Below are 24,817 nucleotides of genomic sequence, written 5' to 3' on the forward strand. Positions count from 1 at the left end.
TCAGGGTTCGAATCCCCACTCAGCCAGGAAGCTCCCTGGGTTACTTTGGGCCAATCACTGCCTCTCAGCCTAACCTACCTCACAGGGTTGTTGGGGAGAAGGAGGGAAGTGTAAAGCAACCTTGAGCTACTTGGAGGAAAGGTGGGATATTGATGCAATAATGTAGCAAAATAATAAATTAACAGAATGCACTGCTCTCTGGGCATCAGAAAACTTCCATCTGATGGAAACAGGACATTTTACTATGCCGATTAGCACCGGGAAATCTTTCCCAAACACCCAAATCACTCAGGAATACCGCTGCCTGCTATGCTCTGTCAGGTACAATTTGAAGTATTAGATACCATGAGAAGCTGACTCACCGCAGGTTAGGAGAGTCATTGGTCTAGCTATCCTAATGCCCCGTGCCCCGTGCCTCCATGCTTTGAACCCCAACACCTGTCAGCCCCAGGCAGCGAGGCCAATGGGTTGACTTCCACCACCCCAATGTGATTAAGATTCCATGTCCCAGTTTGGCCCCAGAACCTCACCTTGGCCTTCTTTAGCAAAAGAATGATGGTGTCTTCTTCCTTCGCCTCGCTCTGCCCTTCTGCTGAATCCTTCTCTTTCTCAGCTTCGCGGGAGAAAAGGGAAAAGACTGGAAACAGGAAGAGGGAGAGGGAGAGAAAGCCAGTTCAGGATTGACCCAGAGGGCACTTGACCATCCTCTCACAGTGTGGAGCGTTTCAGCAGGAGTCAGAGTGGCTCGTAACATCTGTTGCAGTCTCTGAACAGTCATCAAGGGCATTCGTAAGTATTATTATTAGTAGTAGTAGTATACTGCTCTATACCTGTAGACCTCAGGGTGGTTCACAACACAAAATCACAATATAAAAAAGACAAAATAGATAATTTAAAACAAAAACAACACAATAATCCCCCTTCCACAATAACATAATAATAAACCTCAGTAACAAGCAACAAGAACAAACTTAGTTGGTCTCTAAGGAGCTACTGGACATATATCAGTAACAACTAATAGGTAAAGGGACCCCTGACCATTAGGTCCAGTCGCAGACAAATCTGGGGTTGCGGCGCTCATCTCGCTTTATTGGCCAAGGGAGCCGGCATACAATTTCCAGGTCATGTGGCCAGCATGACTAAGCCGCTTGTGGCAAACCAGAGCAGTGCACGGAAACGCTGTTTACCTTCCCGCCAGAGCGGTACCTATTTATCTACTTGCACTTTGACGTGCTTTCGAACTGCTAGGTTGGCAGGAGCTGGGACCGAGCAACGGGAGCTCACCCCGTCATGGGGATTCAAACCGCCAACCTTCCAATCAGCAAGCACTCTCGGCTTTGTGGCTTAGACCACAGCGCCACCCGCATCCCAATAGTAAGCCCTTAATACGACTACTAATCATTCTTTCTTTCACTTTTAGATCATTGGACAGAAACACATTATAATAGCTTTTTAGAATGTTTTTAAGTGTAACTGGTTTTAGATGTTTTCAATTGATATTGTTTTCAGAGTGTTGTGGTCTCCTTTAGGATGTTTTTATTTGTTTGTTTTTAAAAAATGCTTCTCTTTTTGCTGCCCTGAGCTGCATGGGGAGGAAGGACAGGGTATAAATTGAATAAACACTTCCTCTTTTATGTTTCTGTTATGCAGGCAGTTAGAATACATCCCTGCACAACAGTCACCTGATTTGTGGTCGTTAACTTTTTATATGGCTTTTAATTATATGGATTTTATGGGCTACAGTTGCTATAAACTGCTCTGACGCACGTACATAAAGAACTATGGTTCTTAATAAATCCCCTTTTAGCATAGCTGCCAAGTTCTCCCTTTTTTTAAGGGAAATTCCCTTATGCTGAATAGGCTTCCTCGCGAGAAAAGGGAAAACTTGGCAGCTATGCCTTTTAGCAGCTCAGACTACCTAAGCCTGGCAACATTCTGAGAAAAATAAAAAAATTCCTTCAGTAGCACCTTAAAGACCAACTAAGTTTTTATTTTGGTATGAGCTTTCGTGTGCATGCACACTTCTTCAGATACCAAAATAATGCATGCACACGAAAGCTCATACCAAAATAAAAACTTAGTTGGTCTTTAAGGTGCTACTGAAGGAATTTTTTTATTTTACTTCGATCCAGACCAACACGGCTACCTACCTGTAACCATAACATTCTGAGACATAAACTTTTTCCTTCTTGCCCTTATTTAAATACTGCTGCGTAGCCCCCGCCCACAAGCGGAAGCCACGCCCCGTTTCTGACCACGCCCCTCGCACCTGATAGGCCGAGGCCTCCCGCCAAGGTAGCGGCTCCCGCGGCTGCTGTCGGGCGCTTCCCTCCCCGGGGCGAGGCTCCATCTCCGCTGCGGCCGGCCCTCGCCCTCACCACGCTGCGCCGTCCCGCGGCCGCCGCAGCCGCCGCCATTCTCAGGCCTCTCCGAGGCAGCAGCGCCACACACAGCGACATGGCCCTTTAAGAAGAGGAGGGTGACCTTGACGACGTCACTGCCCAGGCACGTGATAAGGGGAAGAGGCGGTTTCTTTAACGTCATTTCCGATCTTCTTTATAGACGTATTTTGAGAAAAGAGGTATAATTTCGGCAGCTCCCGGGGTGAGTTTAGAGCTCTCCCCCCCCCCAGCTCCCTTACGGGCAAAATGTTTCCAAGTCAGCTTAATTTCAAAAGTTTGATTGCAGCTTCCGGGGAGGGAAGGGGAAGGGGAAGTAGCCATATCGAGAAGTTTCTTCTCTATCAAATTGTGTTCGCTCTCCATTCCGCCGCTCGTATTTCTATACTCCCCTCTACAGAGTCTGTGGAACAACTCTCTCTTGCTGATTGGCTTGAAAAGACCACGTGCCTTGCCTTCTTGATGCCGCGCGCGCTTTTGAGTCTCGCTGTAACTCTTGCCCGGGAATCTGGTACCACGTGACTGAGCTGGGCCTCTCTGAGCGGCGCGGCGGCGCATGCGCTTTTTGCCCACGCTGGAAGGGGGGAAAAGGTCACTGTTGCCAGGCAACGGTGTGGGTTCAGTCCTAAACTCCCTAGCGCCATCTCTCTGTTTTTATACTGTACTTAAATCTCATAGTAATCAGTTTCTGTTCAAGAAAATTGGAGATATGAAAGGAACATTTCGTACAAAGATTACCATAATCAAGGACAAAAGTGGTAAGGACCTAACAGAAGCAGAAGACATCAAGAAGAGGTGGCAAGAATACACAGAGGAATTATACCAGAAAGATATGGAGGTCTCATACACCCCAGGTAGTGTGGTTGCTGACCTTGAGCCAGACATCTTGGAGAGTGAAGTCAAATGGGCCTTAGAAAGCACTGCTAATAACAAGGCCAGTGGAAGTGATGATATTCCAGCTGAACTATTTAAAATTTTAAAAGATGATGCTGTTAAGGTGCTACACCCAATATGCCAGCAAGTTTGGAAAACTCAGCAATGGCCAGAGGATTGGAGAAGATCAGTCTACATCCCAATTCCAAAGAAGGGCAGTGCCAAAGAATGCTCCAACTACCGCACAATTGCGCTCATTTCACACGCTAGCAAGGTTATGCTTAAAATTCAGGCTTAGGCAGTATGTGGACCGAGAACTCCCAGAAGTGCAAGCAGAGGAACCAGAGACCAAATAGCAAACATGCACTGGATTATGGAGAAAGCTAGAGAGTTCCAGAAAAACGTCTACTTCTGCTTCATTGACTATGCCAAAGCCTTTGACTGTGTCGACCACAGCAAACTATGGCAAGTTCTTAAAGAAATGGGAGTGCCTGATCACCTCATTTGTCTCCTGAGAAATCTCTATGTGGGACAAGAAGCTACAGTTAGAACTGGATATGGAACAACTGATTGGTTCAAAATTGGGAAAGGAGTACGACAAGGTTGTATATTGTCTCCCTGCTTATTTAACTTATATGCAGAATTCATCATGCGAAAGGCTGGACTAGATGAATCCCAAGCCGGAATTAAGATTGCTGGAAGAAATATCAACAACCTCAGATATGCAGATGACACAACCTTGATGGCAGAAAGCGAGGAGGAATTAAAGAACCTTTTAATGAGGGTGAAAGAGGAGAGCGCAAAATATGGTCTGAAGCTCAACATCAAAAAAACCAAGATCATGGCCACTGGTCCCATCACCTCCTGGCAAATAGAAGGGGAAGAAATGGAGGCAGTGAGAGATTTTACTTTCTTGGGCTCCTTGATCACTGCAGATGGTGACAGCAGTCACGAAATTAAAAGACGCCTGCTTCTTGGGAGAAAAGCAATGACAAACCTAGACAGCATCTTAAAAAGCAGAGACATCACTTTGCCGACAAAGGTCCGTATAGTTAAAGCTATGGTTTTTCCAGTAGTGATGTATTGAAGTGAGAGCTGGACCATAAAGAAGGCTGATCGTCGAAGAATTGATGCTTTTGAATTATGGTGCTGGAGGAGACTCTTGAGAGTCCCATGGACTGCTAGAAGATCAAACCTATCCATTCTTAAGGAAATCAGCCCTGAGTGCTCCCTGGAAGGACAGATCGTGAAGCTGAGGCTCCAATACTTTGGCCACCTCATGAGAAGAGAAGAATCCTTGGAAAAGACCCTGATGTTGGGAAAGATTGAGGGCACTAGGAGAAGGGGACGACAGAGGACAAGATGGTTGGACAGTGTTCTCGAAGCTACGAACATGAGTTTGACCAAACTGCGGGAGGCAGTGCAAGACAGGAGTGCCTGGCGTGCTATGGTCCATGGGGTCACGAAGAGTCGGACACGACTAAACGACTAAACAACAACCAGTTGATCGTATTGTTGCCATGTAACTCTTGCCCGGGAATCTGGTACCACGTGACTGAGCTGGGCCTCTCTGAGCGGCGCGGCGGCGCATGCGCTTTTTGCCCGTGCTGGAAGGGGGGAAAAGGTCACTGTTGCCAGGCAACGGTGTGGGTTCAGTCCTAAACTCCCTAGCGCCATCTCTCTGTTTTTATACTGTACTTAAATCTCATAGTAATCAGTTTCCGAAAGAATCAGGGTTATCAGAAGCTACCTTTAAAAAAAATCCTAAATTTGATGCACACGGGCAACCTTTTTGTTAAATTTACAACATATTCTTAAAAAGATAATAACGGAATAAGCAGTTTAAGAAAATAAATGACATATATGTGTGTATGTGTGCCATCTCCCAACTCCTCAAAAGATTCCATCAACGGTGTCTCTGAAAAATCTTACACATCACTTGGAAAGACAGGTGAACTAATACCAGTGTACTGGAAGAAGCAAATATTATCCGTGTTGAAGCAATGATTCTTCAACATCAACTTTGTTGGTCTGGTCATTTTGTGCGGGTGCCTGATGATAGAGCAACTGCTCTATTCCAAACTTAAAAATGGAAAGCGTAATGCTGGTGGTCAACAAAAGAGGTTTAAAGACCGTCTGAAGGCCAATCTTAAAAAAAGTAGTACAAACACTGACAACTGGGAAACTCTTGCCTGAGAAGCGCTCCAGTTGGAGAACAGCCTTTACCAAAGGTGTCATGGGCTTTGAAGACACTCGAACTCAGGACGCAAGGGAGAAACGTGCTAAGAGGAAGGCACGCTTGGCAAATCCACACCGTGATCAACTCTCGCCTGGAAACCCATGTCCCCACTGTGGAAGGACGTGTGGATCCAGAATTGGCCTCCACAGCCACTTACGGACCTATTGTTAAAATCATGTTTATGGAAGACAATCTTACTCGGCTACGAGTGATCGCCAAAGAAGAGGAAGAATATATATATATATATATATATATATATATATATATATATATCGGTATATACATATATATATTAACATGACTTTTACCCCAATTTCCCACCCCCCAAAAAAGTCTCCCAGATGCAAGTAAAAGGACAGACTCAGATTTACATTCTAAAATAAATGAGGCAGAATATGATACTAAATTCTAAATTAACTAATACTGACTCTATGATATTGCGCACCTTGAGTTAAAGAAACATCTCCTCTGCCCCAATTTCCTTTTGTGTGTGTGTGCTATTGTGTTTGGGGTTTTAGGAGCGACATAGTGTCTCTGGTGGGGGACGCCTTGTGCCCCTTCTGGACTTAGGAGACACCCAATCCCTCCATAGAGAGCTGCGCTGTAAAAGCCAACCCCCAAATGTTTCTGTTACAGATCCCCACCCTGCGCTCAGACCTCGCCTGTGGCTCCTGGAAGCTGCCAACAGGCGGCAGCGGCCACTACCCTGACAAACGGCTTCGGCCGGCCGGCTAAACCAGGTGAGGGAGGGAGCCAGTGGGTTTCTCAAACCCTCGGTGAGTGAGGAGCTTCCCTTGCATGTGAAGACAGGATCCAGTGGATGGAGCAGACTAGATCAAGAGGGGGTCCAACATGTGCTGTAGAGGGAAGTGAGAGGAAGACAGAGCTCGTCCACCTGGGAACGGAGCCCACCTAGGAGAAGGAAAACTCTGATCTAGTCTGCTCAATCCACTGGATCCTGTCTTCGCATGCAAGGTTGGATAAGCACCTTGTATGCCTCCTTCTGGCAACTCTGGCCGCTCAGCTGGTGCCCAATGTCTTGCTCTCTTTTTCCTTTGGATCACATTAGTGAGGCTAGACGGGGGGGGGGTGGTCTTGTCGTCTGGGCAGCCCGGGATTTCCAGACGCACCGCCCAGGCTTGCACCCCGGAGAGGTCTCTTCACCCCCGAAGGTGCACTCTGTTGTGTCTCAAGACAGACAAATGCCAGCAACAAAGCTGTGCTGGGTGCAAAGATTTGGAGCGCTGTGACTCACAAAAAAGTTAAACCAGTTGAGCTTGCAAATGCAACCCTACTTATCCAACAGTGAGCCCCCCATTGATTTTAATAGGACTTACTTCTGAGCAGACTTGGGTAGGATTGCATAAGCCTCTCTTGGCCTTATTCATTTGATTGATTGATTGATTACATTTATAGACCACCCTGCATCTGAAGATCACAGGGTGGTTTACAGCACAGAAATACAAAACGAGGACACAAAATACATAAAAAAGAAAAAAAAACCAATAATCCCTCTTACGGAACCTATCAGGTTGTTTTTTAGCTTATGTCTAAAGCCATAAGGGACGCGGGTGGCGCTGTGGTCTAAACCACAGAGCCTAGGGCTTGCCGATCAAAAGGTTGGCGGTTCGAATCCCCACGACAGGGTGAGCTCCCATTGTTCAGTCCCTGCTCCTGCCAACCCAGCAGTTCGAAAGCACGTCAAAGCGCAAGTAGATAAATAGGTACCACTCTGGCGGGAAGGTAAACAGCGTTTCTGTGCGCTGCTCTGGTTCGCCAGAAGCGGCTTAGTCATGCTGGCCACATGACCTGGAAAAACTGTCTGCGGATAAACGCCGGCTCCCTCAGCCTGTAAAGTAAGATGAGCGCCGCAACCCCAGAGTCGTCTGTGATTGGACTTAACGGTCAGGGGTCCCTTTACCTTAAAGCCATAAGAACTAGAAATTTGACTGTTTAATTTTTTAAAAATCCATTGAAAAAGAAAAGAAAAAGAGAGGTCCCAGTGTAGACGTCCATTATAGAACTGACACAAAGAAAGAGAAGAATGAAATAAAATTTGAGTTTTGAGTAGGTGCTGATAAATGAATTGAAAATACCAAATTCTGCACTAGCACAATGTGATAATATATACAGATTATAGTAAACACAACTGCTAAATTGCAAGTGGTGCTACTTTAAAGCTGCGGGTATCAGGTGGTACTGAATGTTTGCCACAATCTGACTTAAATCCATGTACAGTGGTACCTCTACTTACGAATGTTTCTACTTACGAATGGAGCTCCGTCCGCCATCTTGGATGCGGTTTAGATAGGATTTTTTTCTACTTACTAATTTCTAGGTAGGGTTGCTTCTACTTACGAATTTTTTCTCCCAATGCATTCCTATGGGATTCGACTTACCATTTTTTCCGACTTACGAATGTGCGTTCGGAACGCGTTAAGTTCGTCAGTAGAGGTACCACTGTATTTTAATGGGCCTACTTTGAATATGACTTAGTTAAGTATCACCCATATTTCATGAGGTTGATACCTCAAGTTTCTATAATGGCAAATGATAGATAGATATCCTCTGATTTAACACTTTGTAGTTGTGTAATTAACTTTAGAGTCTGTCGCTATTCCTGTTACTCTTGCTAGTACTATTTTATTAATGTTATCATTTTTTGTTCTTTCATCGTGTTTTGGAACGGGTGCATAATATCTCAAGATAAAATTTATATGTTAACAGGTGTCATTTGCTGCATATCTCAGAACATGCATAGGTGGCACCCATGTTGCTGTAAGGCCGACGGCACAACCGTTCCAAAACCTTTCCCAGAGAAATGGGAGGTGAAACTGCTGGGTGGTTGTTGTTGCTGCTGCTGCTACCGTGTTTCTCATATTATAAGACATGTCTTATATTTATTTTTTCCTCAAAAAAACACACTATGGCTTATTTTCAAGGGATGTCTTATTTTTTTCCTTCTCCTCCTGCCGCGGCCGGCATTGCTGCTGTGCCTATCACTATGTCTTATTTTCGGGGTATGTCTTATATTCCTTGAATGCTTAAAAATCCTGCTATGGCTTATTTTATGGGTATGTCTTAAAATATGAGAAACAGGGTATGCCTGCACCCTCTTAATGCACCTCCCTTGCTTCATCCACACAGACAGGATGGGATCATTCCAGATTTTGGCACGTTTTGTGGCTTTCAAGGATATTACCTCTGTCTCCACTTCGGGCTCCATCTGTCTTTAGCTGACCAGCAAGGAAGAGCGGGTGGGGGAGCCTTGCGCCAGACCTCTGTCTGTTCATCTCAAATATTTATATCCCTAGAGGTCAGAATCCCAGGATCTCCAACCTTCCCTCCTGCCAGAATTATTGCTCTCTCTTTGCCAAACATGCAATGCATTTAAATAATCAAGAGCGATCTCTGGGGCAGGAGGAAATTGTCTCTTCTCTTCCCCACCCCCTCCACCTTTTCTTTTTAACAGAAGCTTGACAAAATTACACTGACGTTCTCTCTCTGGCTACCTTCATATACATTACATCCCAGTTCACCCTCTTCTCTTCCCTTCCTATCCTGCCTTGAATGGCACCTCCCCACCCCCAGACAGTCAAAAGCATCTGCTTGAGGGGGACTTTGGAAGTGGGGGGAGAGAGAGCGGCCCTCCAGATTTTGCAAGCAGCCCTTGCAAGCCAGCTCCTGGAAGTCCCCAAATGGTTGGGTGTCCCAGAGGTAGTGCCATGGATGAAACTGGCAGAATCCTCTTCCAACTCTTAAGTTCTGTGGTTCTCCAGAGGTAATTTGGGGTCGTGTCAGCTTATGCTTTGACCTCTTTCATCGTAGCCGATCCAATGTGCGGGCAGAGCTGATCCATGGATCCTCACATTTGGGATTGAGGAATACCTTTATTTAATTTTATTTATTTTAGCTTATCTTTTACCCTTCGGGTCCTAGAGGCTCCGAAGTAGAAGGTGACTCTTAGTAAATGTTTGCGGGGTTTCAAATTCCCCTGGCGTTATGAAGATTCTGAGAGGCCTTCGCTTTTAATGAAAAATAAACGAAACAGGAGATTTATTAAGGATAAATAAATAGGACCCCCCCCTCTCTCTCCCCCGCCCTCCCTCTTCTGGGAAATGAAACTAGCTTTGTTATCCTTTAATAACAATCTTGTGTGTGTGTGTGTTTGTTTTTCCACCCAGAGAAAAAGCTGCCTGCCTCCTACATTCCCGTGATGGATGCCATTTTGCCAGCCTTAGCTGACGAACTGTTGAGAGAGATAGAAAAGGCTTTTTGCGAGACGTCTCACGGTAGGTGGGAGAAGATATTTGGATCATAGAATTATAGAGTTCGAAGGGGCTCCCCAAAGGACATCTAGTCCACCTGCTGCAATGCTGGAATCACAGCTAAAGAATCCTACCCTCTCCTCCAGGCAAAACATGTTGTTGTTGTTGTTTGTATACCACCCTTCATCTGAAAAACACAAAACACAAAATAAAAGCAAGAACAAAACAAACCAATAGCCCCCTCTTCCCACAAACACATTTAGAAGGATTTAGGATGTTAATCAGCCAAAGGCCTGGTTGAAGAAGAATGTTTTCGCCTGACACCTAAAAGTGTAAATGAAGGCACCAGGTAAGCCTCCTTGGGGAGAGCATTCCGCGCACAGGGAGCCACCATGTTCTCGTGTTGCCACCCTCCGGACGTCTGATGGAGGAGGATGCACATGAAGAAGGGCCTCAGAAGGTGGTCTCACGGTCCGGGTCTGTTCATATGGGGTGAGGAGGTCCTTGAGGTGTTGTAGTCCTGAGCTATTTAAAGCTTTATAGCTCAAAACCGGGACACGGGTGGCGCTGTGGGTTAAACCACAGAGCCTAGGGCTTGCCGATCAGAAGGTCGGCGGTTCGAATCCCCGTGACGGCGTGAGCTCCCGTTGCTCGGTCCTAGCTCCTGCCAACCTAGCAGTTCGAAAGCACGTCAAAGTGCAAGTAGATAAATAGGTACCACTACAGTGGGAAGGTAAACGGCGTTTCCGTGTGCCGCTCTGGTTCGCCAGAAGCGGCTTAGTCATGCTGGCCACATGACCTGGAAGCTGTACGCCGGCTCCCTTGGCCAATAACGCGAGATGAGCGCCACAACCCCAGAGTCGGTCACGACTGGACCTAATGGTCAGGAGTCCCTTTACCTTCACCTTTAGGTCAAAAACAGGACTTTGAATTGGGCCCCAAAACCAATTGGCAGCCACTGCAGTCAGGCCAGGAGCGGCGTAATATGCTCAAACCGTCTTGCCCCAGTGAGCAACCTAGCTGCTGAATTCCGCACAAGCTGAAGTTTCCGAACCGCCTTCAGACGCAGCCGTACGCATAACGCATTGCGGTAATCTAGCTTAGAGGTTACCAGAGCATAGGCAACAGAGGTTAGGCCAGGCACCCCCAAACTGCGGCCCTCCAGATGTTTTGGCCTACAACTCCCATGATCCCTAGCTAACAGGACCAGTGGTCGGGGAAGATGGGAATTGTAGTCCAAAACATCTGGAGGGCCAAAGTTTGGGGGTGCCTGAGTTAGGCAGTCCCTGTCCAAATAGTGGTGCAGCTGAGCCACCAGCTGAAGCTGCTGGGAGACACTCCAAGCCACTGAGCATAAAGCAACAGCAAAGGACCCAGAAGTGCCCCCAAGCAACGTGCCCACTCCTTCAGAATGTAGCCCCATCAAGAACCCCCTCTGGTCTAACAGTGCCTCCGTCTTATCTGGATGGAGCTTCAGTTTGTGGGCTGCTGTTGCCTCTCCCGCCCCTCCTTACCAGCAGAGAGTGCCATAGCCCTTGCCAACCATGCAGACATTCTAAGCAGCGGCGCAGATCAGGCTTGAGCCAGGATCCCCCCGCTCCCCCCGCAGCCTTGGCTGGTTGTCGAGACAGGCATTGAAGTAGCATTGCCCTCTGCATGCCGAATTAGGGAGCTATTTCAATAACCAACAGAGAATGAATCACCCCCCCACACACACTATATCTAGGGTTTCTTTTAATCCTCCGTGGTGCCTGCCGAACCAGAGAGCCTGTCTAATGACGTTTATATTTGGGCTTGGGCTGAAACCCAAACTCCATTCCTGCTAGGACTAGTGGTGCCTGCCACCCCAATCGCTTGCCTTGCTCCAGGAGCGCGATGTGGTTTGCACAGAAACCTCTGCTGAAGTGGAGTAGAATGCAAACAGCTTTGTGCTGCCTGGAGCAAGGCGTGCTCCAGGAAAGCAACGAATGGGGCAGGCGGGCGTGGTTTATTGGGAATGGCCTCGTGGGCCTCATTGGGACTCTTCCTTCTGGCTCCTCCCTGGGGGGCTGGAAGTTCTACACCCTTGATCTAAAAACATGTGGCACAAGAGGAAAAAGGAACCGGAGGGATGAGGGGAAAGCAAGCTGGGAGGAACTGTATGGACAAGTACAGAAACCAGTTATTAATAAGAGGTCTCATCAGGGATCCTGACCTAGTTTTCAGTAGTGGAAACTGATCTTGCGGGGGGTTCCCCCCCCCCACCAAAATTCACTCCTGGTTCCCCTCCTGCTACCCCAGCCTTCTTCATTTTAGCAGCCTTGATTTAGGAAGGTGGGTAAAACTTCGTCGCTGGGGCTGTTGTTAAACAACCAGCCAGAAGCTTTTGCAGATCTGCGCAGAGATTTTAAAAGAGTTCCTCATTGACATTCTGCGCCCTTCCCAGCTCCTTGCTGTGGGCCAAAATTAACGTTGCTTTTTCTCCTTCTTTTTTCCAGTTCCCGATGACCTCCTCCTGGCGTGAGTAGTTGCTAAGGGGCTTTCGTTAAAACCCTTTTTTGGCCCTAACATAACGTCAACAGTTAAAAATGCTTAACGGTCACACAGCAGAATAATGTATACAGGAGGGAGCATGCATAAAATGACACGCATCCATGAAAATCATACACAAAATGCAAGTTCTGGAATGTTGCAATGGTAGGTTTTGTTTACAAGGGTAAACAAAACATTGCAAATAAGAATTTTAAAATAAAATATATAAATGCATTCCAATAGGGGAGATTGCTCGCAAAAATGTTTGTATCAGGATTAATAATAATAATTTATTTATACCCCGCCCATCTGGCTGGGTTTCCCCAGCCACTCTGGGCAGCTTCCAACTGAATATTAAAAACAGTACAGCATCAAACATTAAAAACTTCCCTAAACAGGGCCGCTTTCAGTTGTCTTCTAAAAGTAAAATAATTACTTATTGCCTTGACATCTGCTGGGAGGGCGTTCCACAGGGCGGGTGCCACTACCGAGAAGGCCCTCTGTCTGGTTCCCTGTAACCTCACTTCTCGCAATGAGGGAACTGCCAGAAGGCCATCGGTGCTGGATCTCAGTGTCCAGACTGAACGGTGGGGGTGGAGACGCTCCTTCAGGTATACAGGACCGAGGCCATTTAGGGCTTTAAAGGTCAGTACCAACACTTTCAATTGTGCTCAGAAAAGTACTGGGAGCCAATGTAGATCTCTCAGGACCGGTGTTATGTGGTCCCGGCGGCCACTCCCAGTCACTAGGTAGTCTAGCTGCCGCATTCTGGATTAATTGCAGTTTCCGGGTCACCTTCAAAGGTAGCCCCACGTAGAGCGCATTGCAGTAGTCCAAACGGGAGATAACCAGAGCATGCACCACTCTGGCTAGACAGTCTGCAGGCAGGTAGGGTCTCAGCCTGCGTACCAGATGGAACTGATAGACAGCTGCCCTGGACACAGAATTGACCTGCGCCTCCATGGACAGCTGTGAGTCCAAAATGACTCCTAGACTGCGCATCTGGTCCTTCAGGGGCACAGTTTCCCCATTCAGGACCAGGGAGTCCTCCACACCTGCCTGCCTCCTGTCCCCCAAAAACAGTACTTCTGTCTTGTCAGGATTCAACCTCAATCCATTAGCCGCCATGCATCCTCCAACAGCCTCCAGGCACTCACACAGGACCTTCACCGCCTTTACTGGTTCTGTATTCATTTACAGCATTTGTACCCTGTACTTCAGCCAGAAAGGGTCCTGTTGACTTACAGTTCAAACAATCGCTGCCTGAGGTTTACAATATGAAAGAACACGGCACACGAGGGAAGAAGTATAAATCGAGCTCAGGCACCAGATATTAAGCAGTTGTTCTTACCAGCTGGTAAAGTTCAGGGGTAGGAGATAGAGCAGGGATTTTGGCAAAGCTGGGTGGTTATGCTAGGGATCTCCGACATCACATTTTGCTACACAGGTTTTTGCACTTGAGTGCATCATATTGTATTGGTTTGTTTACTTACTCCATTTATGTCCCTCCAAGGAGAGCAAGCTGGTGTTTTGTGTTTCTTCTACCTACTGTTTAATAATAATAATAATAATAATAATAAATTAATTAATTAATTAATAATTATAATAATTTATTATTTATACCCTGCCCATCTGGCTGGGTTTCTCCAGCCACTCTGGGCGGCTTCCAACAGAGTATTAAAATACAATAATCTATTAAACATTAAAAGCTTCCCTAAACAGGGCTACCTTCAGATGTTTTCTAAAAGTCTGGTAGATTTTTTTTCTTTGACATCTGGTGGGAGGGCATTCCACAGGGCGGGTGCTACTACCGAGAAGGCCCTCTGCCTGGTTCCCTGTAACTTGGCTTCTCGCAGCGAGGGAACCGCCAGAAGGCCCTCGGTACTGGACCTCAGTGTCCGGGCAGAACGATGGGGGAGGAGACGCTCCTTCAGGTATGTTTTATCCTCACAACAACCTTTTGAGGTAGGCTAGGCTGAGAGGCTGTGACTGGCCCATGTTCACCCAGTGAGAGCTTCACAGCCAATCTGAGATTTCAACCCCAGACTCCTAGGCCATGTTGCAGCACTTTTAACTGCTATACCACACTGGCTTTCAATACCCCACAATGTTTTGCCTCGTCCACATGGGTTGCTAGCCATTTCTGAAACAACAGTAATAAATAAGTTTCTAGCCCTCATTAGTGAAACACCCGCTGAAAATATGTGAGCTGTTTTCTCCTTTAAGGCTTCAAAACAAGGACTAAGTCTGGAAAGTGAAAGGTTAAGGGAATGGGAGAAATCAGTTCGGTAATAATTTTGAGAGAGGAGAGCGATGTTCCATGAAAAGGAGAACCTCCATCACTTATTTTGGCTGTTTCTGCTCTCTCTTCCCCATTCTTCCCTCTGGATTTTCTTCGAACAGCTGTTCCATTCTTGAGTTGTCACCAGCTTCCTGCTCATGCAAAGACACAAAAACTTTTTTAAAAAAGGAATGGCATTTGTAAAAGGGGCTTGCATTCTGAGTTTGGAAACCGACATCCTTGTGGGCCTCCAGAGATCCTTGACCACCGTCTCTTTCCAAGTCCTGATCCTGCAACCGGCTGCACTCTTTCATATATGCTTGCATTTCTGACTCTCCGATTCACAGCATTAAGCGCAAGTCCATCTGCCAGGCGTTCCATGACGTAGAGATTAGGGTCAACTGTGCTGTGCAGCCTTTAAAATCCCTTGAGTTCTGTCCCGGGCTCCCAGGCGGAATTAGATCTGCTCTTCCCAGAATAGAAAGCCCATCTTTCTGATACTGTTTTCAAACTGGGCCCTTCGGCCAAAAGCCGCCTCCTTTCGTTTTAAAAGTCTGCAGCTGCAGTCGGTACGGCATCAAGGCAAAACTCCACGTTGTACACCAAGCCACCTTTGGTACGTGGCATCCTTATCCCCTCAGAACCCCAGCTGGTAGGATGTCCTAGCCTAAAATAACAGCTAAAATCTCCCTAGTCTGTCAGACAGTGGGTTACGTCCTCCTGCTAATCACACAGCCTCTCCTGACGTTGGTCGTGTGCAGAAACTGTGTCATCACTGGATTAAGGCTTCTTGGGGAGGGCATTAAATCATCGCATCGCGCTCTCAGGATTTGCAGAGATGTTGTCCCTCGGTCTGGCAGGTGCTTGCTCAGCCCCGCGAAATGATTTCTGCCAGAGTCCCCAAACCCGCAAACTTCATTTGACAGCCACACTGTAAAAGGATTTGTCGGTTCGGAGGATAACCGCACCACCTTTTTTTTGCAAGCTTTCCTTCCTGGTCATCTGATCATACCTCGCCACAGGTGATCAGGAAATTTGGCTGTGTTAATAGATCGCTGTTGGGGTTCTTCTCAATAATGTATTAACAGCACAAAACCTACTCACAAAAATCAAATAGGAGAATGACTGAATTTAGCAGGGCTCAAGTACATTTAGGATTGCAGCTCAGGGATGCTATCCAGCCAACCTGTTCCACTGGTACAAGGATTTACACTTGCACAGTGGAATCCCCCCCCCAAAAATGCATGCCCTGTGCCGCCCCCCCCCCCCAACATCTGCTCTGGAGGGTTGGGGGGACCCTGGAACAGATTTAAGGGATGGAGTGAGGGGGAGCATTAGTCCTGATCAGATGGAATGAATTACTTAGCACTTGTTGTTGTCATTCAGTCATGTCCGACTCTTCATGACCCCATGGACCATAGCACGCCAGGCACTCCTGTCTTGCACTGCCTTCCGCAGTTTGGTCAAACTCATGTTGATACTTCGAGAACACTGTCCAACCATCTCGTCCTCTGTCGTCCCCTTCTCCTAGTGCCCTCCATCTTTCCCAACATCAGGGTCTTTTCCAGGGAGTCTTCTCTTCTCATGAAGTGGCCAAAGTACTGGAGCCTCAGCTTCAGGATCTGTCCTTCCAGTGAGCACTCAGGGCCGATTTCCTTAAGAATGGATAGGTTTGATCTTCTTGCAGTCCATGGGACTCTCAAGAGTCTCCTCCAGCACCATAATTCAAAAGCATCAGTTCTTCGGCAATCAGCCTTCTTTATGGTCCAGCTCTCACTTCCATACATCACTACTGGGAGAACCATAGCTTTAACTAAATGGACCTTTGTCAACAAGGTGATGTCTCTGCTTTTTAAGATGCTGTCTAGGTTTGTCATTGCTTTTCTCCCAAGAAGCAGGCGTCTTTTAATTTCGTGACTGCTGTCACCATCTGCAGTGATCATGGAACCCAAGAAAGTAAAATCTCTCACTGCCTCCATTTCTTCCCCTTCTATTTGCCAGGAGGTGATGGGACCAGTGGCCATGATCTTAGTTTTTTTGAAGTTGAGTTTCAGACCATACTTAGCACTACTCTGGCCAATACCCTAAACATCAGTAAAAAGGTGTATTGAAATCCAAAAGGTGTTTAAAACTGCATGCCAGTTTATCTGGGCAGTGTAGTGCAGTGGTTGGAGCCAGGCTGAGGAACTGGTGGCTTCATGACGCTTTAGCTGGACTCCCAGCTCCTCTTAGCCCCACTTATCATGGGGTGATGACAGTTGCAGTCCAGCAACATCTGGAGGCATGCAGGTGCCCCAGGCCTGGGGCTAGAAGTATCTGAGCAGGACTAAAGGGAGCTGGGTTCCAATCCCTGCTGGGTGACTTTGGGCCACTTCCTTTCTCTCACCCACCTATTGTGGGGAAGGGTGAAATGTTAAAAAAAAAAACCAGGATAGCTCAGTTGGTAAGAGCATGAGACTCTTAATCTCAGGGTTGTGGGTTTGAGCCCCACATTGGACAAAAGATTCCTGCATTGCAGGGGTTGGACTAGATGACCCTCGGGGTCCCTTCCAACTCCACAGTTCTAGGATTCTCTGATTTAAATATCCAAGAGGATTAAACCTCAAACAGGACCTCCCGGTTTCAAACCCATTGTGTAGATCTGAGACCTTCCCTAGAGCATTTGGGCAGCGGGGGCAGACTTTGGCGGTTAGAAGCTTAACCCGGCACCTTTTCCATCTTCCCAGGCTGAAGTTCGTCTTTGGGGCTTCTGCCGTCCCTGCTCTGGACTTGGTGGACCGCCAGTCAGTCACACGAATCACATCTCCCAGCGGAAGGCGGGTCTACCAGGTACGATCCCCAAAGGTTTTGTCCTGCAGGCAGGGGGTGTACAATGTGGACTGAGGCTGGTGTGGGCATTGACTTCATTAAACCCTGGCCACGCTGAAATATCCCCCTTAGCAAGCATTAGAAGGACTCGAGACAGGAGCATTGCTTGGCATGCAGAAGGCCCCAGTTTCAGTCCCCAGCATCTCCAGGTATGTCTGACAATACTATGCTAGGTTGGCTCTGCTTAAGGCAGCTTCCTTTGCTCCTTCTGATCAGAGCCAGGGGTGCCTTTGCCAACCTGGTGCCCTCCAGATATTCTGGATCACAGCTCCCGCCAGCCCTGGCTGGATTAAAACGTTTGCATCTGTTGATAACAGGATCCCAGGGCAATGTTGTAACAAGGACGATGAGGAACCAGGAAGGAGCGACAGTCGGGGTGGGGGAGACCTCGCGGTTAATACACCCGGAGTCTGCCCAGCAAACAGTCTGCGTTCAAAGACAGCCGCCGTCTCTGGCGTCTTAGGGAAGAAATAATAATTGAAAAGCTCACTTCTTAAACTGGCAGACAGGCTCCCTCCCGGTCAAGTAAGCCAAGATGAGCTGTCTGCCGTTGCTTCCTTCTGGAAAGCAGCCTCAGGCCTCTGAAGGACCACGGCCAGACAGCTCCGTGTTCCCTTAAAACATGAGTAGGCAAACTAAGGCCCAGGGGCTGGATCCGGCCCAATCCGGACAGCGGACGGTCCATGCATCAGTGTGTTTTTACATGAGTAGAATGGGTCCTTTTATTTATAATGTATCTCTGGGTTTTTTGTGGGGCTTAGGAATTTGTTCATCCCCCCCCAAAAAAATAATATAGTCCGCCCCCCCACAAGGTCTGAGGGACAGTGGACCGGCCCCCTGCTGGAAAAGTTTGCTGACCCCTGACTTAAAAGATTCCTTATGCACGATGTCCCAGGAAACGCAGTTGTGAAAAAGCAGATTGAATAATTGTGATGTTTTAAATACATAAGAAGCATCCCAAATGGAACCAAACCGTATAAATTCAGCTGAAGATATGGGTCCCACATAAAAAAGTATCTTAGTTCTTGAAAAAAAGGGGGGTGAGTGGGTTTTTAACATGCAGGGACTAAAACAAAACATAGTAAAATAATAAATAAATACAAAGGAAGGTCAACAAAATACCCCACTAAAAAATAACAAGGTATTTGGGAGAGCACTCAGCACAATGATGAAAAATGGTCCATCATTTAGAAGTATTTCGCGTCACATTGGCCGTGACCTAAATGAATGGAAAATCGTGGAAGGTATCTTAGCTCTCAAAGGCCAAGTAGAGAGTTGGCTCTCCAGCCCCATGGCAGAAGCTGTATATTAAAGATGCCAGACGCACCTCTCTGTGGAGGGAGTTTGAAGAATCTGGGGCTGCTGCAGACAAGGCCCTCTCCTAGGTCCTAATTCCTCTATGACTAGCGCAGCCATTGATCACCTCCTCCTCCATGAATTTGTCTAATCCTCTCATAAAAAGCCATACATGTCGACAGCCGTCATTGCCTCCTGCGGGAGAGAGTTCCGCAGTTAGCCGCTCTGCGCTGTGTCCTCCTGAAGTCCTTTCTTTTCTTGGTCCTGGATCTTCCACCATTCATCTTCCTTGGTGGGCCCATGGGGTTCTGGTCCTACAATACAGTTGGGCCCTTCTATGCCCTCTCTGGTAATGGGCAACCAAAACTGCCAAGGGGCTGCAGTGTGATGTAACTGGGTGTTTGTGTGTGTCTTGGCTGGAGAGAAGATGCTTAATCTTCATCAGATCTTCTCTGATGTTTGTTTGCTCCTGCTAATTTTTTTTAATTTTTAAAGGAAAAGATAACTTTTCATCTCAATTACCTATTATTTCTGTGGCAGCCTGCCCCCAGAGCAGTAAATAAGTGGATTAAGCCTGCCAGGCTGAAATATCGCCTGTGGTTCCTCCCGGGCCCTTGGACCAAAACAGGAGCCAGATTAGCTGCGTGACGGATGACACTCGGAGCTGGAGCAGTTGTGTCTGTTGGTCACATGCCAGTTTTGCATCCCTTCTCTGTCCGCCCCCGGCTTGGATGAGTAGGCGGCTCAGCGCTCTCTTCCTCTGCTGCCGCAGCGGCTACTAACCCAAGACCTTCCCCTACGTGCGAGGTGGAACTGAAGCGGATGCGTCTGTTGGTCACACGCCAGGTTTTTCCTCAGGCACTTTGGTGGGGCTGAATAGCAATTCCCCCCCCCCACCCCGAGAAAGAGAACCCTCTCATTGTGCCCAATCTGGAGTCAATTCAGGACAGCTCGGCTAGGAAGTATGTTCCTCTGGCCCACTCTGGTACCTCAGGACATTGAATAGAGAATCGTAGAGTTGGAAGAGACCACAAGGGCCATCCAGTCCAACCCCCTGCCGAGCAGGAAACACCATCAAAGCATTCTTGACATATGCCTGTCAAGCCTCTGCTTAAAGACCTCCAAAGAAGGAGACTCCACCACACTCCTTGGTAGCAAATTCCACTGCCAAACAGCTCTTACTGTCAGGAAGTTCTTCCTAATGTTTAGGTGGAATCTTCTTTCTTGTAGTTTGAATCCATTGCTCCGCGTCCGCTTCTCTGGAGCAGCAGAAAACAACCTTTCTCCCTCCTCTATGTGACATCATTTTACAGTATATATTTGAACATGGCTATCATATCACCCCTTAACCTTCTCTTCTCCGGGCTAAACATACCCAGCTCCCTAAGCCGTTCCTCATAAGGCATCGTTTCCAGGCCTTTGACCATTTTCGTTGCCCTCTTCTGGACACGTTCCAGCTTGTCAGTATCTTTCTTGAACTGTGGTGCCCAGAACTGGACACAGTACTCCAGGTGAGGTCTGACCAGAGCAGAATACAGTGGTACTATTGGTGGTACATTGGCGCCTCAGGCCAAGACCTGACGGCCCGACACTCCAGAACCAGGCCATCTCAACACACGCCTCCCTATGGGACGCTCTGACTGCCTCAGGGAAGGCTGGCAGACCCTCCCACCTCCTCAAAGGAACACGAGGAGAAAAGAAAATATTAGCATCTTCATTTTTCTACACACACACACACCCCACAAAAAAAAACCTGGAAGCATTTTCCGTACAAAAACCAAGCCGAGAGGCCTGGGCCCCAGAGACTTGATCTTCCAAATTCCAAACAGTTAGAGCTGCTTCACGAGACGTCCGTTCTTTTTTGTTTCCGGTATCGGAGAGTTCTTTTCAAAATAATGATTTTTTTAAAAAAATTCACTCATGCCGTCGGCATCTGAGGAAGGATACCGCATGCTTGCCCGTGGGTTCTCTCTTTTTTTCATTATGGCATTCAATATCTCACCCTTCCTTCCGTAGGGAGAGCGGATAGAGAGAAGCTCTTCTCCCTTTCTCATGGCACCTGAACACGTGGACACCCAGGGAGGCTGAATTTTCGAAGGTTCAGGACAGATAAAAGAAAGCGCTTCTTCACGCAGCCCACAGTTAAACTACGGAACTCCCTCCCACAGGAAGCAGCGATGGCCACCAACTCGGATGGCTTTAAAAGAAGATTAGACAAATTCATGGAGGAAGAGAGGGCTACGGCTGGCTACTAGCCAGGATGGCTCTGCTCTGCCTCCATGGCTGGGGGCAGCGATGCTCCTGAATCCCAGTTGCTGGAAACTGCAGGAGGGGAGAGGGCTGCTCTTGTGCTCAGATCCTGCTAGCTGGTTCCCCATGTTTTTAGCTCTTCTTTTATGTTTTTAGCTGTGTTTTATTTTTATCTGTAAGCTGCCTTGAGTCCCTGCCAGGGGTAAAACTGGGGTATACATAAATTGTTGTCGGTGATGTTACATTCCGGGAGTTGAGGGTACCCTTGAATAAGGCCGTTTTCACAACGACCCTGTGAGGCAAGCTTCCAGACAGTCAAGGGTGGCAGATCTGAGCATGGCACTGACACAGACTCCTATTTCTAACTCCCCACCCCAGCCCACCTCCATCCTTCAGGCTTTCGTTATGACCCACGTTAGATATGGCTCTCCGTTTGTGTGTGCTGCAAATCATGTGTTTTCCCTCACTCTGCCCACAGGTGGTTGGAAGCTCAGGCAAACACTACACTTGTTACGCCTCCTGCCACTTCTGCTCTTGCCCGGCCTTCATGTTTTCTGTCCTCCGGAAGGGTGACAGCCTCGTGGTGAGTCTGACCGGCAAGGAGGCGATTCAGGGCGAGAGGCTCCGCGATGGCGAGATGGGTAGAGCGGGACGGAGAATCCTAGCAGTGAGGCGGCTCTCATGCAGCCCGCCCCAACCTGGAGCCCTCTGGGTAGTTTTGGACTACAACTCCCATCAGCCACAGCTTCGTGAATGATGGGAGTTGTAGTCCAAAACTATCACCAGCCCCCGGATCGTACGGCCGCTTGGATGAAGGGAGTTGTCGCCCGACGGCATATTGAGGGTCGCTTCCTTTTTGTTCCGCTCAACTTCTGCAAAGGAGGAATTGTTGAGCTCAAAAGACTAGTAGCGAGGGAACCTGGCTCAGCGGGCAGCATCCCTGCTTTCCTACGCAAAGCCTGCCATGTTCTGCAAGGAAGCGGGGAGATAGCACTGTATAGAGGTCGATAGAATTGTGCCTGGCATTGAGGTAGGGGATAGAGAGTTGTTTTTCTCTGTTCCTCATTCAGAGAAGCTGAATGTTGGAAGACTCGGGACAGACAAGAAAGTTTCTTCACCCAACACATTGTTATATAATAATAATAATAATAATAATAATAATAATAATAATAATAATAATAATAATAATATAATTATTATTTATACCCCGCCCATCTGGCTGGGTTTCCCCAGCCACTCTGGGTGGCTTCCAACAGAAAAATAAAACACAGTAATCTATTAAACATTAAAAGCCTCCCTGAACAGGGCTGCCTTCAGATGTCTTCTAAAAGTCTGGTAGTTGTTTTCCTCTTTGACATCTGTTGGGAGGGCGTTCCACAGGGCAGGCGCCACCACCGAGAAGGCCCTCTGCCTAGTTCCCTGCAACTTGGCTTCTCGCAACGAGGGAACCGCCAGAAGGCCCTCTGTGCATAGTTGTTAAACTATGGCTTTGTGGCCACAAGGTGCAGTCATGGTAGCCGCCAACTTGGATGGCTTTAACAGACTATTAGACAAGTTCATAGAGAATACGGCTAGATCGGGGGCTACAAGCCACGCTGGCTGTGCACTGCCGGAAGCAGTACACTGGGAACCATGCACGGAAGAGAGCTATTGTGCTTCTCTCCTGTGAGGACAGGGTGCTGGACAAGACGGGCTTGGGGTGGGGGGACTGGTCCAACAGCCAGGGGCTCTTCAGATGTGCCCCCCCCCCGGCCTGAGACTCCCAGCGACATTAGAAAGCATCCTGCCTCTGCTCTGGGCACTTGGCTGTGCTGCTAACCGTTCTCGTTCCTCCCTTGCAGTGTAAGCACCTTCTCGCTGTCTACCTCAGCCAGGCACTCGGGTCCTGCCAGGAGCTGACTGTCCCAGACAAGCAGCTGACCAGACTCTTGTTGCAAGAGGAGGAGGAGGAAGAAAGATGAAGACCTCGGCCTGGGGTTCGAGAGAGAATCCTCTCCTGCTCCTCTACAAACAGCCTCCGAGATTCTGCAAGGGAACAGAGAACCTGTGTGGCTGCCTGGACGCTGCTGGACTCCAACTCCCATCAGCCCTTTGCAGTTAGCAGTGGCTGATGGTGAGGGACACTGGGAGTTGTGGTCCAAGCAGACCTGCTGTAAGAAGCAGCAGTGAAAACTCCACGGGAGTGATGCCTCTGTTTAGAAGAGGCCTTCCCTCCGGAGAGAGGGGTATCCAGACGTCCTTAGACTCCAACTCCCATCAGCCCTTGCTGCCAGCAATGGCTAGTGATGGGGGTTTGAATTTGACATTGTCCGACGGGCCATGGGGTTTCAAGAAAGGAGCGAGGGCTTTAACCCAAACTGGGATCAGTGGAAGATTATATCCCCCTGCTCTCGCTGTCCATCTGGCTGCTGGGGGAAGCAGGTAAGACGTCTACCTTGGACCTCTAATTGCTCCATGCACACACTTAGGGTCACATTACAATTTTTGTATATGTGCATGCAAGAAAATGAAAGCTTTTGTGTGTTGGTGGGCGGGGGGTTAAATTCTCCCAGGGCCACCAAACATAAGTCTGGTTCTGCGTTCCCAAGCTGAATGTGTCTGCTGAGCTTCTGTGGGGGCACATTTGAATGTAGAACTCCACCCTGCGTTCAGCTTCCTGAGCCAATCGGCTTTGTTTCAAGTTTCTAGTCCTTATTACAGGGAAGAGAATGCTGCTGTGATGTATATAGATAAAGTCAATTGGTTGTTTTTCCAGGCAGGGGCTGTATGCCAAAGGTGAGCTAGGCCACCTATTTTCCCTCTTCTTTGCACCACCCCTTCTCTCGCTCTTTCTCTTCCGCCTTTCTTTCTCTCGTTCCCTCTCTTCCTTCCCCTCCCAGAAGGCTGCCCCTGGTAGAAGCAGATCGCTCTGGCCTAAACTCATCGTTTGCAGACAGCCTCTCCCCTCTTACCAGTGCAGCCTTTTCACCCCATCCATCCCACTTCTCTCGCCCAGCTCCCCCCTCACCTTAAATCAGGCTGTGGAGCTCCGAGTATTTGACTAGGAGAGGGAAGCCACATGTTCTGTCCCAACACCAGCACTCAGCCCTGAAGCTCAGCCAAGTGATCTTGGGCCAGGCACTCGGGCACAATGTCTAACCAACCTCCCAGGGTTGCTGTGAGGACAAAATTCAGAGGACAACAGTGGGTGCCCCCTGGGTTCCCTTGCAGGGGAAAGGCAAGGGTGCCATTCAGAAGTCAGGTGTGAAGTGTCGCCTGTCCCAAACCGCAGAACACGCTTCCAGCAGAGATGCGGCAGGCACCCTTGCTTTTTGGCTCTCGGGCGTCTCTTGAAGATCTTTTCGTGCATTTTGCAGCTCTTCCTTTTTTACTCTGAGGAACCACTCGCCTTAATGGTTATCCGTTTATCTTTCAAATGGCAATTTGTGTTTTAGCGCTTTACCCCACCCTGTTATTCCACGAAATAGCTGTACAGGAATACTTCTCTATGCAATAAAAAAAGCTAAATTTAAATAAAGTAATAAATAGTTGGAAGGCTGTGGCAGGTAACATCTGATGAAACCTCAGAAGCCAGAGGAATAGTTAAATATTAAGTTTTGTTTGGGTATGAGATTTTTTTGAGGTGTGTGTGTGTTTGAATGCACTATCCCCCCCCCAACTGTTTCGGGCGGTTCGGATTTTTCTCACTGAGGAAATGACAGCACCATACAGTTACCTCAAACAAAAGTGACCACCTGTCAAGGCTGCCCATTCCATTTAAAGCCCTGATTAGACAGCCTTTTCTCTCTCAGTATCAGATAATAATCCAAAAAGCACAATGCTCAGGTTTCCA

At 47.9% G+C, this 24,817-nt stretch overlaps 2 protein-coding genes across 6 annotated transcripts in view; one reads left to right on the forward strand and one right to left on the reverse strand.

Moving 5' to 3' along the window:
* The window catches only part of TTC19 (tetratricopeptide repeat domain 19), a 16,089-nt gene extending 13,151 nt beyond the window's left edge, over positions 1 to 2,938 (reverse strand). For both annotated transcript variants that reach the window (XR_015946955.1, XM_060283062.2), the window contains exons 1-2: positions 2,270 to 2,938; positions 531 to 637 (exon numbers count right to left, since the gene is read on the reverse strand). Coding sequence is in view for 1 of the 2 variants with exons in the window: in XM_060283062.2 (XP_060139045.2) it covers positions 531 to 637; positions 2,270 to 2,459 (297 nt within the window). In the remaining variant the exon portion in view is untranslated. The remainder of the gene's footprint in view (positions 1 to 530; positions 638 to 2,269) is intronic.
* Positions 2,368 to 24,519, forward strand: ZSWIM7 (zinc finger SWIM-type containing 7). Of its 4 annotated transcripts, XM_088657564.1 has the most exons (7): positions 2,472 to 2,604; positions 6,148 to 6,251; positions 9,696 to 9,803; positions 12,257 to 12,278; positions 17,298 to 17,400; positions 21,464 to 21,568; positions 22,827 to 24,519. In XM_088657564.1, exons 3-7 carry the CDS (start codon positions 9,728 to 9,730, stop codon positions 22,944 to 22,946), a joined length of 426 nt encoding a protein of 141 aa, XP_088513690.1. In that variant the 5' UTR covers positions 2,472 to 2,604; positions 6,148 to 6,251; positions 9,696 to 9,727; the 3' UTR covers positions 22,947 to 24,519. The 4 variants fall into 4 exon arrangements, with proteins under 4 accessions (XP_088513693.1, XP_088513692.1, XP_088513690.1 ...); XM_088657567.1 differs by lacking the exon at positions 6,148 to 6,251 and having other exon boundaries at positions 2,368 to 2,505; XM_088657566.1 differs by lacking the exon at positions 6,148 to 6,251 and having other exon boundaries at positions 2,443 to 2,581.
* The last annotated feature ends 298 nt before the right edge of the window (positions 24,520 to 24,817 follow it).

This window comes from Zootoca vivipara, chromosome 14 (assembly GCF_965207765.1).
Source record: "Zootoca vivipara chromosome 14, rZooViv2.hap1.1, whole genome shotgun sequence".
Lineage (NCBI taxonomy): Eukaryota > Metazoa > Chordata > Lepidosauria > Squamata > Lacertidae > Zootoca > Zootoca vivipara.